General features: G+C 37.2%; 1 protein-coding gene across 6 annotated transcripts in view; it reads left to right on the plus strand.

Annotated features, from left to right (window-relative positions):
• Nucleotides 1-16,159, plus strand: part of EPS8 (epidermal growth factor receptor pathway substrate 8) — a 180,803-nt gene that overhangs the window by 118,695 nt on the left and 45,949 nt on the right. For all 6 annotated transcript variants that reach the window (XM_047741052.1, XM_047741056.1, XM_047741051.1 and 3 more), the window contains 4 exons: nucleotides 9,109-9,176; nucleotides 10,179-10,340; nucleotides 12,911-13,060; nucleotides 15,692-15,774. In XM_047741052.1, the coding sequence (XP_047597008.1) occupies nucleotides 9,109-9,176; nucleotides 10,179-10,340; nucleotides 12,911-13,060; nucleotides 15,692-15,774 (463 nt within the window). The remainder of the gene's footprint in view (nucleotides 1-9,108; nucleotides 9,177-10,178; nucleotides 10,341-12,910; nucleotides 13,061-15,691; nucleotides 15,775-16,159) is intronic.

Here is a 16,159-nt window from a genome sequence, read left to right on the forward strand (position 1 = left end):
GACAAGGCCTTAGGACTCAAATCATACATTTATAAAATGGATTTTATACCGTAACGGATAGATTTTCATATGGCTTTGTCCGTCTGATTAGTGTTAGTTTCACATTTCTCCAGTACTATATTAAGACATCCTTACCATGTCCTAGTAGTTGTGAGTTGTAGATCTAGAGAATATATCCAACAGATGCTTATTTTGTAGATTAATATGTGCACAGAATAGAGCTAGTAATATGTGGTTCTTGACTGTAAGGGACTTGCAGTCTAGAGAATGACTTGAAGAAGCTGAAAAAGATGAAAGTTGTTTGGTTTGGTTTGGTTTAAAAAAAAAACAAAATGATTAATTCCTTCAGTCTTTCATTTCTAGGCAGATAGTTATTAAGTACTTCTGTGTGCCAGGCCAAAGTCTTCATAGCCTCTGTTTCCATGACAATCTAGTCATTCCAAAGATGAACAAGACATGGTCCTTGCTTATGCACTGGTTTGGTGAGGTAGACTAGTAAATGCGTTGTTATAATAAATAGCTATGTATGGGGCGCCTGGGTGGCTCAGTGGGTTAAAGCCTCTGCCTTCGGCTCGGGTCACGATCCCAGGGTCCTGGGATCGAGCCCCGCATTGGGCTCTCTGCTCAGCCGGGGGGCCTGCTTCCCCCTCTCTCTCTGCCTGTCTCTCTGCCTACTTGTGATCTCTGTCTGTCAAATAAATAAAATATTTAAAAAAGAAAAAAATAAAGAGCTATGTAAACTTGGATGGCAGTGTCTGAGGGGCAGTGGGGACAGTCAGTTCTGTGTGGTGGGGCTGGGAGTCAGAAGGGATTTCATAGAGGAGCTGAGCATCGAGCTGAACTCTGCGGCAGGCATTTAGGAGGTTGGTGGGTGCTGTAAAGAGCAGTATGAACCCTTTATAAACGAGACTGTGAGCTCTGTGAAGTTGGGCCATGTCTGCCTTGATTACTTCAGGATCCCCCAAGCATAGCACAGCACAGTGGCTAACATACGACATACGCTTAGTCAATACTTGCAGAATGAATATATAATGAATGAATGAACTGCACACAGTTTGGTCTTAACTCGAGGGTGCAAGGTGGTGCGTTGGGAAGTAAGATTAGAAATCTAAACATGGATCACAGTGGGAAGAATCATACTAGGGAGTTTGGACGTTGTTTGCAGGAAATGCCTAACCATTGAGGTTTTTTAGTCAGTTTTTTTGTCTTGGGTCACTCATAGCAGTATTGAGGATGGTTATGATTAGTACGAATGGAAATAAGTCAGTCAGACATCTAAGTAATAGCCTTAAGACTTTTGTTAAGACGAAAGAGTGTCTATCATCTCACAAATATCATAGATCCAAAAATCTGTTTTCAGAGAGCTAAGAAAAGGGGTAAGGGATAAAAAGTAGAAGTCATTTGCAAATTTTAATGTTTACTTTGTGTTAAGAGCATCTTCAAAAAATCATAGATCTGAGGATTGAAAATCAGCAGCCTATAAGCAGGAAATTTCTGTTTTCCCCTTTTTACATATAGAACAAGCTGAGGTTCCTTTCTAAGGTGAGATGATTTGTCCGAGTCACATAACTTTACAAATCTTCATTATAAGAAAATGTGACAATTTTGTATAGTCACAAAAATGAATGGTGTATTGGTAAAACAGAGGATACAAAGAGAGGGAAAGAGAGGGGCAAATCCAAGAGACATTTATTAAGAAGAAAGAAGACTTAGCAAATGTATTTGGCTGAGAAGCAAGCAGGTTTTAAGTTCCTTGAAGTTGCAGATAATATTTCATTCCTTTTTGTATCTAATCCTCCCCCTTCCCTCCCAAACTCTCAGTCAGTGCCCATGGAATGAATGGTGTGAAAGATAGGGAAGAAATACATTCAGATTTTGAATGAACCTTTGCAGTAAGCAAGTTGTAGTTGAAGTTCCAACTGTACTTAGTTAGCTTTGAGTGTTTAGCCTCCCAAGTTTTCTTTTTTTTTTTTTTTTACTAAGGAATTGGTAAAGATTTTTAGTGTAGTTTATCACAGTGTATCCATTTTCTTTAAAATTTCTCCTTTCACAATGATTAAACCAGTTGAATAAATCTTTCAAGAATTAGTTTCTTTCCTGGATGGTACATGAACTTCTTTGGCATGTGAAGATACTATTTAGTGCACTGGAACATGAGTTTTATGGTAATGATCATTGTTTTTATACACTGGCCATAGGTTCGATACTGACTGCCTCTAGAGTTTCACGCAGCTTGTCTTTTTCATGAGAATGCTTTTCAGGTCTGACACCATCATGTCCCCCCCACATTCCTTCAGGAACTCAGTAACTTCAGTCTCGGAGAGGCAACATGGGTTCTGGGGGCCAAGCAATTTCGGGTTCAATTATGGCCCTTCTACCAGAGGACTGCCATTTTGGGCAAGTGATTTTACCTCTTGGCCCCAGTTTCCTCATCTAAAAAATAGAAGTGATAATAATATTGTGGTAAGTTTATATGAGAAAATAGAAGTAATGAGTCTGTCATGGCATTGAGGAAGAACATAGGAGAGTCACTTTTTGTCCTTGGTCCTCAGATTAATCAAGCCCCTCAAATTTAATATTTTGATGTTACCTCCAAATGATGTTATATGTGTAATCTCAGTGTGCTTGGACAGGTTCAAGGGTAATCTTCATCATATTTTTAAGCTTATATTCCAGATATTACCGGAAATATTTTTTTGTACTGTGAACTATACAATTATGATGATATATTTGCTTCTTTTGGATATGTGTTCATTTATTCAAGGAAAGTAGTTAAAATATACTGCAGTTTAATAACCCTGTTTTGTCATTTCTTCATTATGATACACGAAATTTCAAAGCCAGGATGTGAGAGGCTCTACATCACCAAAGTCCCTGATAACATAAATAAATAGGGAATAAATATTAATTTCATTTTCCTCCACATACCTCATGACAGTAACATTTCATTTGGCTACTGTTATTGAGGAGTTGAAAATTTTGTATTTTTCTCCAGTGAGCCTGCTTGTCAAAGTCTTTAAGCACTAAAATTTAATATCATTTTTAAGGAAGTACTTGTAAAATATATTAAACCTTCCCTTCCACCAGGGCGTGGTGCCTGTAGTCTCCCGTCGATGACTCAGATGGTCATCAGTGCACAGGAGCTCGTGTGCTGTGATATGCTCAGAGGCTGTATTCTCTACATTTATACCAAATCGTTCAAAATCTTTTCCCTTTTGAACATTTGTGGCTACTTTTTCCATATGGCTACGTCCCAAGCCTGTTTCTTTTGCCTGTTGTCAATGTGCCTCCTTCTACCATTGCTTCTGATATGTACAGGCTGAAAAACTAGAAGGAAGATCTTTAGTAGAGTAAGCTGTAAGTGGGGAATCAAGAGTCCCATTAAAGTCTGCATATTAAAATGTGCAAGTTTCAGTGTATAAACTTGTGACATCGGTCTGCCATTCAAAGGACTTTAGTGTGGGCTCTGCTATGTTCTGAATAGCTGAATTTCCTAGAAGAGTAACTTTTCTGTAAATTCAATATTGCTGAATTTGTAATACAACCGTTTATACTAATCAGCTGTTTAAAGTCATCCTCTATCCAGAAAAAATCAGGTTTCACAGACTTACCAGTTAGCTGTATATATATATATTTTGTCATTACTGACATTTATAGTAACTATGAGATTTGTTTTGTTTTATTGGTTAAATGTGATAGACAAGTTCTCTCTTCATTCAGCCTTAAGTTGGAACTTTTTTTAAAAGATTTTTTAATTTATTTGACAGAGATCACAAGTAGGCAGAGAGGCAGGCAGAGAGAAAGGAAGGGAAGCAGGCTCCCTGGATCATGACCTGAGCTGAAGGCAGAGGCTTTAACCCATGGAGCCACCCAGGCGCCTCAAGTTTGAACTTTTTTGTGAAGCCAGGAAGGAGAAAAATATATTTGTGTTTTTCCTGTTTTTCTTTTTTCTTCTTAAGGAGGGACTAGTAAGAATTGAGTATAACTATTCTGTAAACCATACAATTCATTTCTATATAATTGACTTTACAATAAAGTTTTCTTTATTTTTACACAATGCTTGACTTATCTCATAGGAATATTCCTGAATATAGCACTTTTCTTAGTAGATATGTACCCCACATTTTATTTACTTATTTTATTTATTTATTTTTTGTACCTATCTTACTTCTCTTCCTGTCCCTTTTTATCTTCTGAACTTGGTTGGGAATTAATCTCTTTGTGTATTGTCAGATTTGGAGCCCAAGCAATCTCTTACACATTCAGGTGGCATTCAGGAATTAAAATCCATTTCTCTTTTCTCTATCTTCATTTACAGTGAATATTTTACTGGAGAAAATATGTACATCTTTTTTTTTTTAAGATTTTATTTATTTGAGAGAGAGAGGGAGAGAGAGAGAGACCATGAGAGGAAAGAGGTCAGCGGGAGAAGCAGACTCCCTGCCAAGCAGGGGTCCTAATGTGGGACTCGGTCCCAGGACTCCAGGATCATGACTGAGCCGAAGGCAGTTGCTTAACCAACTGAGCCATCCAGGCACCCCAAATCTTCTTTTTTAAGAACATTTTTTTTAATTCTTAAGAAATAAATGGCCCGTGATTATATATTATCAGGCAGTTAGGCCATGTTAGAGTCACAGTTCAGCTTCATAGAATGTGCTGGTGTTTTATGACTCAAGAAGACTGGCAGTGTTCACACCTTACCTGAGAATTTTAAAGCTGCTTTTCTCCTCATGGGATAAGCTGTCTTAACAATTTGTTGAACAAGCAAGTAAAATTAACTCTTAAATAATTTAGTTTTGTAAAAATGACCTTGTTTGTCTTTAAAAACAGTATCTTAGTTTTGATACTGATTTGTCAAACTGTGATTGTGGCGGCCTAGATAATGAGAGGCTGTTCTTACCCCGCAGTGCTCCCCTGAGTCCCATTAAGCACCTCACCTCTGTGGAAATTATACACTAAAATAGTGGGAAAGGAATCCTCTTTTACTGTGCTTGAAAGTCTAAAGTAATTGGAGCAGTAGCCCATTGTTTTATTTAGAGAGAGAAATAAATACTCAGCAGCTACTTTTATGTTACTTTTTTTCTTTTTAATTGCCAAATCCTTATTTTGAAGCTATGCTTTATTTTCAGAGAAAGAGAAAATAAAATTATCTTAATGTTAGCTCTTTTCTTTTTTTAATGATTTGTTCATTTATTTGAGAGAGAGACAGAGTGTGGGGGAGAGGGAGAGGGAGAATCTTTAAACAGACTCCCCGCCGAGCACGGAGCCCGATGTGGGGCTCTGTCTCAGGACCCTGAGGTCATGACCTGAGCTGAGCTGAAACCAAGAGTCACACACTTACCCAATTGAGCCACCTAGGCACCCCAAAACATACATTTTTAAAAAATTAAGACTTGTAGATTTAGGTTCGTAGCAAAATTGAGGGGAAGCTACAGGGATTTCCCATGTACCACCTTGCACACATATAGCCTTCACTATCAACAGCCCACACCAGAGTGGTATGTTTGCTGTTACAGTCGATGAACCTACATCGATACATCACAGTCACCCGAAGTCTTCTGAAACCTGAATTTAATGCTCCCAGTCTAGAAGGGAATTATCAAATTCTGCAGCATCAATCCGATAATGCGAAAATAATCTGTAAAGGATTTTCATCATTGGTTACTGAATTCACCTTATTCCATTTCTTTGGGTTTGTATATTCTGGTCTGTGGTATAAAAGTGAGTAGGAAAAATCAATTCAGATTGAGAGAGAAAAGAAGATAGAAACTGAGGCTTTTGTGTGAGCAGTTGAGCATCCTATAAAGTGAGAAACCCAGAACTCTGCTGCCAGATTTCTTCAGTGATGATTGAATACACTATTTGACCATGATTTATACTCTTGATTTGGAAAGAAAGATTTTCTTTTTTTTTCTTTTTAATTTATTTGACAGACATCACAAGTAGGCAGAGAGGCAGGCAGAGAGAGGAAGGGAAGCAGGCTCCCTGCTGAGCAGAGAGTCCGATGTGGGGCTCCATCCCAGGACCCTGAGATCATGACCTGAGCTGAAGGCAGAGACTTTAACCCACTGAGCCACCCAGGTGCCCCGGAAAGAAAGATTTTCGACTTCAAGGAGTAACATGTAGTAGATGAGTTGGCATTTGTACAACTTTTGGACCAGTGGTTTTCAGTCCCGACTGCACGATAGAATTGGCGTTTATAAATTCCAGTCCCCAGACCTCATCCTGAACCAGTTACAGTAGAGTCCCTAGCAGGGGGGAGCCAGGCACCATTTTTCCAAGTTCACTCTGGTGTGTGGCCCAGGCTGATGACCATTGTGAAAGCAGGGAACATCATTAGAGGCTTTATCTTGAGTATCACTGAGACTTCATTTAGATTTCTCATGCTTTTTTAAGGCTTTTGGTGAGATTTTCAGCTTAAGAGTGTAATTACTATTTACAACTGTGCTTGAGAGTACATATGATTCTCATAAAAAAGAAACGTACCATAATTGCCTCTTAGGAACTTTCTTTCAAAATTTTCGTATTAAGATGTTAATATTAACCTTTGTTTATTCATTGGCTTAAATCACTAGGACTACTAGCTTATTTATAAATCCATTTTACGGCATTTATATACTGCTAGGATCTTTAAAAGGTAATTTCTTATAACACATGCCTCTTATTTATTGGGCTACATTGGAGAGAAAGCAGGTTAACAGTTTCTAAAATGGATTCTGCATTTGGAATATTAGAAATAACACGTATCTTCTAGGCATTCAGTGATCAGTGAATGTCATGTTCTTTACAAAGACTATCAAACAGGCAGTGTTTTTCTCTTGTACTTGTACAATACGTTTCTATGATATTAAGAAACTATATTAGAAAATGTGGGAAAACACATTCTTACTACTTCATAATGAGAATCTTTAATTACAAAACATACAGTTGAGCTTCAGTTGTGTTTACTGGCCACTTATCTGAAAGACTCGGTGAAGCATTTGAGTGTCCTGGGGTTCCCATATCACAACTGGCTACCATGGCAACCACGGCCATTTCTCTTGCTGTGCTGGTCAGACCACAGGAAACAGAGCCACCTCCATATCCTGTGTCTGCCATAGAGAGTCGTGCTGGAAAGCGGTAGACCCATGATCCTGAAATAGTGATTATTTCTCAAAGTGCTTTTGTCAGATATGTTCCTCAGTTTTATATTGCTTGTCACCAGTTCTCCTGAGAACAGTTTTCCATTTGTTACTATCTCACGTTGATTAATGCTCAGCTAATAATCAGAAAAAGTCATGGTTGTTTATTTATTTTTTTTTGGTATGTAGAATACAGTCATGTAAGTGAAGCTTACGTACATTTTGTTATATTGAAATAGAAAAATTTAAGGCGAAACCAGATCTTTCTTTTTGATCACATTATTTTGGTAGGAACAGATGGATCATACTTCTTCAGGTCATCATCCAAACAAAAGAAGAAAGGTAGAAGATACTGAATTTTGTAGTGTGTCTGTTTCAGTTACATAACTTAATGCTGCAAAAGCAAAATAGAATATATCGGAATAATATCAGACTGATATAATATGAGGGCTATGGATATTTTTCATCTAAGTTTTAAGGAAACTATAAAAGATGATTACTACTGTATATATTGTGAAACAATACTATATTGGAGTTTTCAAAAATTCTGTTAACATTCCGAATCTGTATATGTACTTTATATACATATATATATATATATATATATATATATATTTAAGATTTACTTATTTGTTTGACAGACAGAGATCACAAGTAGGCAGAGAGGCAGGCACAGAGAGAGGAAGGGAAGCAGGCTCCCTGCCGAGCAGAGAGCCTGACTCGAGGCTCGATCCCAGTACTCTGGGATCATGACCTGAGCCAAAGGCAGAGCCTTTAACCCACTGAGCCACCAAGGCGCCCCATACTTTATATTTTTATACTTGGTTTGCTTTCATGCTCCGGAGAACTTTTCAACTTCTGAAGTTGTAAGGAGATCTAAAAGTTTCTATATTAACTGAAAGAAACATGTTTATATTTGAAAGCAGTTAGATATTAGGAAAGCTGAGGAGCGTGTGTGTGTGCCTGTGTGTGCACACATGTGCATGTGTGTTTGTGTCTGTGTGGCTGAATGTTAGTGCTGTGGGAGTCTTGAGGTCTGATCTTATTTCAGTGTTTCATTTTACAAGGAGTGCTGAGGTCCGGAGCTAAGCGTCTTGACTTAATTGAGCATCCTACTTAGTGATAGAGCCAAAGCTAGAGTCAGTAATCTTCTGGTTCTCACTCAGGGTTCTTTTTCATCATACCATTCTGTTTTAGAAAGAATAGGCAGCTCTGAATCAACAAATAAGCAAGTTACCTGACTAGAGAACAACAAATACAAAATATTGCCTCCACATATTTTATATTTTGGTTTTGCAGCATTTTACGAAAGAAAATAACGGTTTATTTTTGCTTTTTCTGAAGTGTGGTGCAGTAACTTTCTACCTGACTCTCATATTTTCTAAAAGCCAATGTCTACAATTCTGAGTATCACATTTGTTTATTCTGTAGCTGTGTGGAAACTGTTAAAATTTAATGGCAATCGGTATGATTAAATCATGTTTTGAATCTCCTCTGACACTCTCTGTAGTTTGGATGTTGTGAAAGGAGATGTTCCTTGTAGTGGCCATTCTCTTGATAACGTAGTCTAACTCCTAGAATACAGTATCTATGACGGTATTGGGCAATTCTGTTTTGTTCTCTGTACACTAAGAGAAGAGAGTTATAAGCCAGTTTTTATGTGTTTAACCAAAGAATACGTATCTGATGAATAAAACCCGTACACTAAATAACTCTTTTTCTGACAACATTGATAATCTAGATTTACTTTTGGGATTCTGAAAATTTGTATTGGGTCAAATTGTTCTTGCATATCATTTAAGCTTTCTGTAGGCTTTTTCATTTAATGTGAATAATGAGTGTTTTCAGATACACCATACAATGGTGACTTGTCAGCTACTGTATTTATATGTGAGATAGACTCATTTTAGAGATGGCCACAAGACACTGATACATGAACTTCAGCCTGTTAGTGGCTAAATAATGACTTCTTCAACCTCTCTTTCAGAACAAAGGAAGAATTATGCTCGGGACAGTGTCAGCAGTGTGTCCGATATATCCCAATATCGTGTCGAAGTAAGATGTTTTGTTGTTTGCTAAAATTTAGAATGAACCCTGAGGGACATAAAAATTGGGTAGTAAAATCAGAATTATGTTTTATTTTATTCTTGTGATGTGCTGTGAGTTGTGTCGACCTTTTATTTCCGATTTTTGTAAAACTGAGATGTAAAATAACGAAGTATCTTGTTCGTCTGGGGTCCGTTTTCACAGAGAATAAATTAACCACTTATTTATCATTGGCAGCCTTATTTTGGTTAAAAACAGGAGAGGTGCTTCTGTTTTATATTTTAGAATCTTTTTTTGAAATTACACCTTTGCTTTCACCGAGTGGTTTAGTTTTAGTTTTAGTTTTACCTAAAGTCATGATTAGACCTATTTAAACAACGGTTTTCTTGTTTGATTTTTCCTGTGTAGTTATCTTTTAAGATATATTTGCTCTTGATTGGAATCTACATAGGTGACTTTTGCTTCCTATAGAACATATTTAAGTAGGAAGTAATTTTTAAATTGCTCTTATTTTCTGTTTTCTACCCATAGCAAGCATGCTTCATGAAATGTGAGGTTTTGTTTCAGTACTGTGGCGAGTTTGACAGTTACTACAGTGGTAGCTGACTACCCAGTCCTGTCTACCCGTGTCTGTTTCTAGCCGCAGTGCAAAGGGCCTGTTGTGGCTCAGCACCTAAGTAACCAGCATGGAATGATGTGGGAGGGATCAGTCTTAAGAGAATGCTTTTAAGCTGTTCAGAATTTATGTTCTATTTATGTAGCTCAGCATGGCTCAGTATTATACAGATTTAGCTATTTTATGACTCAAGGTACCCTTTCCTCAATTCAATAAAAACCTGCTTGACTTTCTTATCTTAATAAGAGAGCCACAAAGTTGGAGGAGACCTTGTGTTGGCTCCTCCCTGCTCTGCTCGCTGACTTTGATTAGGTCGCTGTGGCTTTCTTTCAGAAAACGTGCACTAAGAGAATGTGTGTGTTATAAATACTTTTTTCCTTCTTGTCAATCGTAAGCACTTGACTACCTTTGTTCTGGATCGGAAAGATGCTATGATAACTGTTGATGATGGAATAAGGAAGCTGAAATTGCTTGATGCCAAGGGCAAAGTGTGGACCCAGGATATGATTCTTCAAGTGGACGACAGAGCTGTGAGCCTAATTGATTTGGAATCAAAGGTAAGTCTGTAAAATTTAGATGATTTCACTTCCAGGAAAGTTCCACAGGTATTTATGTTGGCACACAGGTCATATTGTTTAAAAGGGGATGCAAGTCTGACAAAATAAAGTATTTGTCAGTGAATTTAAAGAAGAAATACACTACTGCATAGAAATTATGCCCACAAAAATCAGTCCCTGAAACTAGAGATAGAGGGATACATGTTTTTGTTTTTTTTTTTAAACCACAAATGATGAGATGGAGGAAGTGAGAAAAAAAAAATTCATAACACTGAAATAAGGCCCCAGTGGAGCCTTATTCGTTATGACATATATTAATTATATACTAGACAAACCGTATCCCAGTCACTGAGTAACCTGGGATGAAGGGTGTGTGTGTGTGTGTGTATTAACTTTTCACCAGCTCTATAGCAGGCACCTTTATTTTGCACAACCACTGGTAGGTACGATGCTGGAGCTCTAAATACAGGACTTTTCTGAGCCCCATCATCTGATAAGCATTTGAGTTGCTAAGATAAAGAAAACAACGGTCCTTATCATCTTAGACTGTTCTGATAGGACTCAGAGTAAGATCTGCCCTTTGTTTTCTCAAGTCCATCTAGACAGTGAGAGAACAACAACTGAGTGCTTCTCTCATCCTCATTGTTTTAAGTTATTATATATAAAGGAAGGATAGTACTTAATTTACTTTTTCAAAGAAAGAAAATTTGTTATTTCTGGTCCTCTGATAAATTGCATTTTATTTTGATGGAACCCAAATTTGCCTTTGCTGGACCTCAGGGGATCAAAAGTTAGAATAAATTGGGGCGCCTGGGTGGCTCGGTGGGTTGGGCCGCTGCCTTCGGCTCAGGTCATGATCCCGGGTCCTGGGTTCGAGCCCCGCATCGGGCTTTCTGCTCAGCAGGGAGCCTGCTTCCTCCTCTCTCTCTGCCTGCCTCTCTGCTTACTTGTGATTTCTCTCTGTCAAATAAATAAATAAAATCTTTAAAAAAAAAAAAGTTAGAATAAATTCATGGTATGCTGTATGTGTGTATATGCTATCTGTAATCAAAGTTGCTGCTTTTTTCCTTTTATTTGTTCTTTATTTAACTATTTTCATTTACTGGAGATATTGTATTTTCTTTTTTTAAAGATTTTATTTATTTATTTGACAGAGATCACAAGTAGGCAGAGAGGCAGGCAGAGAGAAAGGGGGAAGCAGGCTCCTTGCGGAGCAGAGAGCCCGATGTGGGGCTCGATCCCAGGACCCCAGGATCATGACCCGAGCCGAAGGCAGAGGCTTTAACCCACTGAGCCCCCCAGGTGCTCCGCAGATATTGTATTTTCTTTATTAAAAAAATCAGTTTCTCTCATTAATTCATTATGATCCACTCACAATTTGTATAAAGGCATTAGTATAACAATAAGCATTTTAAATATATCTCATTAAGTATAGAATTCAGAAAGCTCATAAGTATCTGTCAGTATTTTATTTAGGTAGCTGTTTATAGGTTAGAGAATATTCACTTTTATACTAACAAACATGTTAATTACTTTGAAGAATGTATTTTTTAGTGAGATCCTTCTGGCCCAGCTGTTTAACATTTTTGGCTAGAATGAATGAATATATATATATAATGAATTTTTTCATTTGAGAGAGTCATTGAAATAAAAAAAAAAGTGTGGGGCGCCTGGTTGGCTCAGTCCTTAAGCATCTGCCTTCAGCTCAGGTCATGATCCTGGGGTCCTGGGATCAAGCCCCACATGAGGCTCCCTGCTCAGTGGGAAGCCTGCTTCTCCCTTTCCTTCTGCCTGCCATTCTGCCTACTTGCGCTCTTACTCTCTTGTCAAATAAATAAATAAAATCTTTTTAAAAAGTATAAATGATGGGGGCGCCTGGGTGGCTCAGTGGGTTGGGCCGCTGCCTTCGGCTCGGGTCATGATCTCAGGGTCCTGGGATCGAATCCCGCATCGGGCTCTCTGCTCAGCAGGGAGCCTGCTTCCCTCTCTCTCTCTGCCTGCCTCTCTGTCTGCTTGTGATCTCTGTCTGTCAGATAAATAAAATCTTAAAAAAAAAAAAAAGTATAAATGATGTATTATTTTTAGCCTAACATTTGGGATTACTGAAGGTAGAAATGAAAAGAGTATGACTGTTCAATGTTCAAGTAAAAGGAAATTCTGACACTATATAGCCAGAGGGGGGAAAAATGCCATTTAAAATGGTGAATCATTTTGGAAAGAGGCCTCACTTTACTTTTCTCTTAAAAATATCATCTCTACTCCACAACCTGAGGAAGTCAGTAATGCTAAATTCAGTATTTCTTCTGTTTATTAAGAACATAACTTCATTCCTCTGCTAAATATTTCCTTTTTGTTGCTCTTTCTCCCACTCACCTTCTAGCCCCATCTCGTTTCTCTGTTGCCACCTTATATCTACTCCTCTTCCACATCTGCAGGTTTTACTAGTATTCACGGTCAGTGTGGGCTTCAGACTTCAAAAATTATTTGTACAGTGTCTAGAGCTCTTTGTTCAGTAGATTTTAGATATACAATAAAAATTATGACAAGTTATATTTTTACCTTGTTTACAGAATGAACTAGAGAATTTTCCTTTAAGCACAATCCAGCACTGCCAAGCTGTGATGCATTCCTGTAACTATGATTCAGTTCTTGCTCTGGTGTGCAAAGAGCCAACTCAGAACAAGCCAGATCTTCATCTTTTCCAGTGTGATGAGATTAAGGTAAAAGAATGGCAAATTTTTTTCCCCTTTCAGTTAGATGTTCTGACAGCTATTGGATTATCCACTTTAGTCACATGACCAGTGGATTTCTAGATTCTTAGGATTTTGTAAGGAAAACAAATACCTTAATATCTTTCCGGCAGTTCCAGTAAATAAAGAGGAAATAGAATGGTATTTTAAAAAAGAAAGATGCATTCTATTAATTAAACAAAAGGCATAGGTAATATATTAAATTCTTCATTGAGTTACTTGGACTTGTATAATTAAAAATTGATTCTTCTAAAATCATGCTTTATGGACAATAAGTAATCATGCCATCCTATTTTATTCTGCACTAATCACATAACATGGATTATTGCAATGAAACCCTTAGACATTTTCCATGATACAGATTTAAAGCTCACCGTTTAATTACGTGACTTGAATAATTGCTCAGGATAGGTAATCCCTAAGTAATAATGTGAAAGGAGTTAAGCACAGTTACCAGTAAAAACATGCTATATCCTGAAGATTGGTATTCAGAGTACACCGTGATTTTCAAATGCTTATCACTTGTGGTGCTTTGTTGGACATTAGAAATTATCATCAACCTTGAATATTTTTAGGTGATGAGTTGATTTCTCCAAAAGGGAAATCATTTTGGGTTGAGTTGATTGGTGCTTTGCCAAAGCAGTGACTTATCACTGTGACTATATTATAAAACATACAGGTAGTTTTTATTTTATAAAGAAATGCTGGGAGATTAGCATGAAATGTCATTTGATCTTTTCTGTATTTCTTTGACATTAAAATATGATAGATTAATTAAGATTGACTGTCAACAGTCTATTTCATAATTTTCTTTTTCTTGCTTTATGTATAGATGACTTTATAAAAATTTTACTTGAAAATAACTGTGGTATTTACATAGTTTACATAGTGATGTTCATCAGAATTTTATGTAGTACATTTTGAAAGTCAGGAAAGGTATTAAGAATTTTGCAAGGTTAGATTTGTTAAGTATTAAATAAGTATTAATGTGAATATTTTTTTCTGAAGATATATTGAAATTTAATTAAAATATTTTTAAAACAGAGGACTAAACTAAAAGACATTTTAAATCTGGTGTTTGCTTCAGTGCTCTAAAACTTAGCATGAAACTAAGAGTTACTATGCTGAGTAAAGTTTCTGGATTTCAATGTTGAGAATAAAGGGCTTGTTTTATCTGATCGGGGATGGTGGTATTGATGGGTCTGAAACAGATTTACTGAATTACTGTTTTGTCTAAAAACTCAAATAACACTATGCAGCTCTGTGTTTTTGCTCATGAGTGCTATATTCCACATGAGACCTTTTTTTTTTTTTTTTACCCTTGACACATTGAGAATATAAACACAATGAAATATGATGTAGTTTCTTTTATATGGGTCATGTTGCAATATCACTTTTGAGTTTTGAAGTTTCTTTATTACGGGGTTTTACACAACGCTCCTGCCCACCTCTGTAGTAAAATTTTCCTTAGAAATATGAGCCCAGCAAGTTCAGGGTTCCTAAGCGTCTTCAGTTTTATTTAATATTGCACATAACAGAGTCTTTGACATGATGTTTATGATGTCTTCCTGAAACTAAGATAGTTTTACAGAAGTAACTCTGAACTAGGGTGCATTACCCTCACATTTAATTAGGAATGTGACCTTGGCGAAGCCATTATATGAGTATTCTTTAGTTTCATTAATTATAAAGCAAAGAGGACAGATTAGATAATCTTGACATCTCCTTTCAGCTCTAAAATGTTATGATTATCTGTGCTTATGGTGAAAGAATATGCAGTATACATATTTGAGAAAAACATACATAATGACAGAGAACAGGCAGGAATGAAAATAGAAGGTAAGTACATCCCAGCAGGAATTTAATATGCAGTAATAATCACTGGCCATAAATAAACTTCATACCAAACAAAATAAACTTAAGAAGCTGCTAACTTCGCTTTGTTTCCCAAGAAGACCAAATCACATATTCTTGTTGGAAAAGTATTAGAGAAGTTTATTGTTTGGAGAATGTTAGCTTTTACCTGAAATGACAAAATAAAGTACATATCAAAGAGGGTACAACATAGGGTTAGGGTTCATCCCATGATTATATTGTATCTGTCCCAAACTGGGAGTGTCTGCTGGGACTGAGTGATTTGTTCCAATAGGTTAATGGGTGCCCCCTCCTGGAGCCTGAGGATGAGAAAGGGGAAGGAGCTCTGCTCTACAGGTGTGCACTTCTAACCCCTTCGTTTCTTTTTAGGCAGACATTTTCTCACAGTTACATTTTCCACATATACTTACATTTCCAGCATATGCAAATCCTTTTCTCTTTGGCTGTATGCAGAGATAGCTTTTGTCTAAACTAATGGGATCTGGATTAAATAATCTTTGAGCATTTCTTCAGTGTTTGAAATTTGTCATTATAAGAGTCACCACCAAAAAACTGCCAAGAGTCATGTTTTGAAAGCACATTTTCAAAAAAGAACACTTTTCTTTTGCGTCAAGACACTTACTGATTCAGACAGGGAACATAATCCCTTTTGTTGTTGCTGTTTGAACCGATACATCAAGACAAGAAAAATCTATGACCTCCCGGGTAACTTGTCTTCCATTGCAGGCAAACCTCATTAGTGAAGACATTGAGAGTGCAATCAGTGACAGTAAAGGAGGGAAACAGAAGAGGCGGCCAGAAGCCCTGAGGTAAAAACATTAAAAGAAGTTAAGGGGTAGAATTGTTTTAAGGTTTTTTTATTTGTGTTTTTCTTTTTGTTTTTGTTTGTTTGTTTGTTTTTTTGGGGGGTTTGTTTTTCTTGTTGCTCCAAGGACTTAGAAAAATCATCTTCAGTGGAGGTCTGTTTTACAGAATACAGCCTGTGATTTCAGCTCATTCGCTCTTCCCGAGTTTGTCCAGTACACATGTGCACCTTTCTCTCTGTGTTTTCTGGTCTTTCTCTGAGAAGCCTTCTCTCATATGTGTAGTCAGAGTCAGGACAGATGAGTGGCAGTTTAAGGGAAGGTAGCCTGGGGGAGTACAAATAGGTATAAGGAGACCTCTCCCAGTCACGGGAGACCCAGAAAAAAATTA

Source organism: Lutra lutra, chromosome 8, assembly GCF_902655055.1.
Source record: "Lutra lutra chromosome 8, mLutLut1.2, whole genome shotgun sequence".
NCBI lineage: Eukaryota > Metazoa > Chordata > Mammalia > Carnivora > Mustelidae > Lutra > Lutra lutra.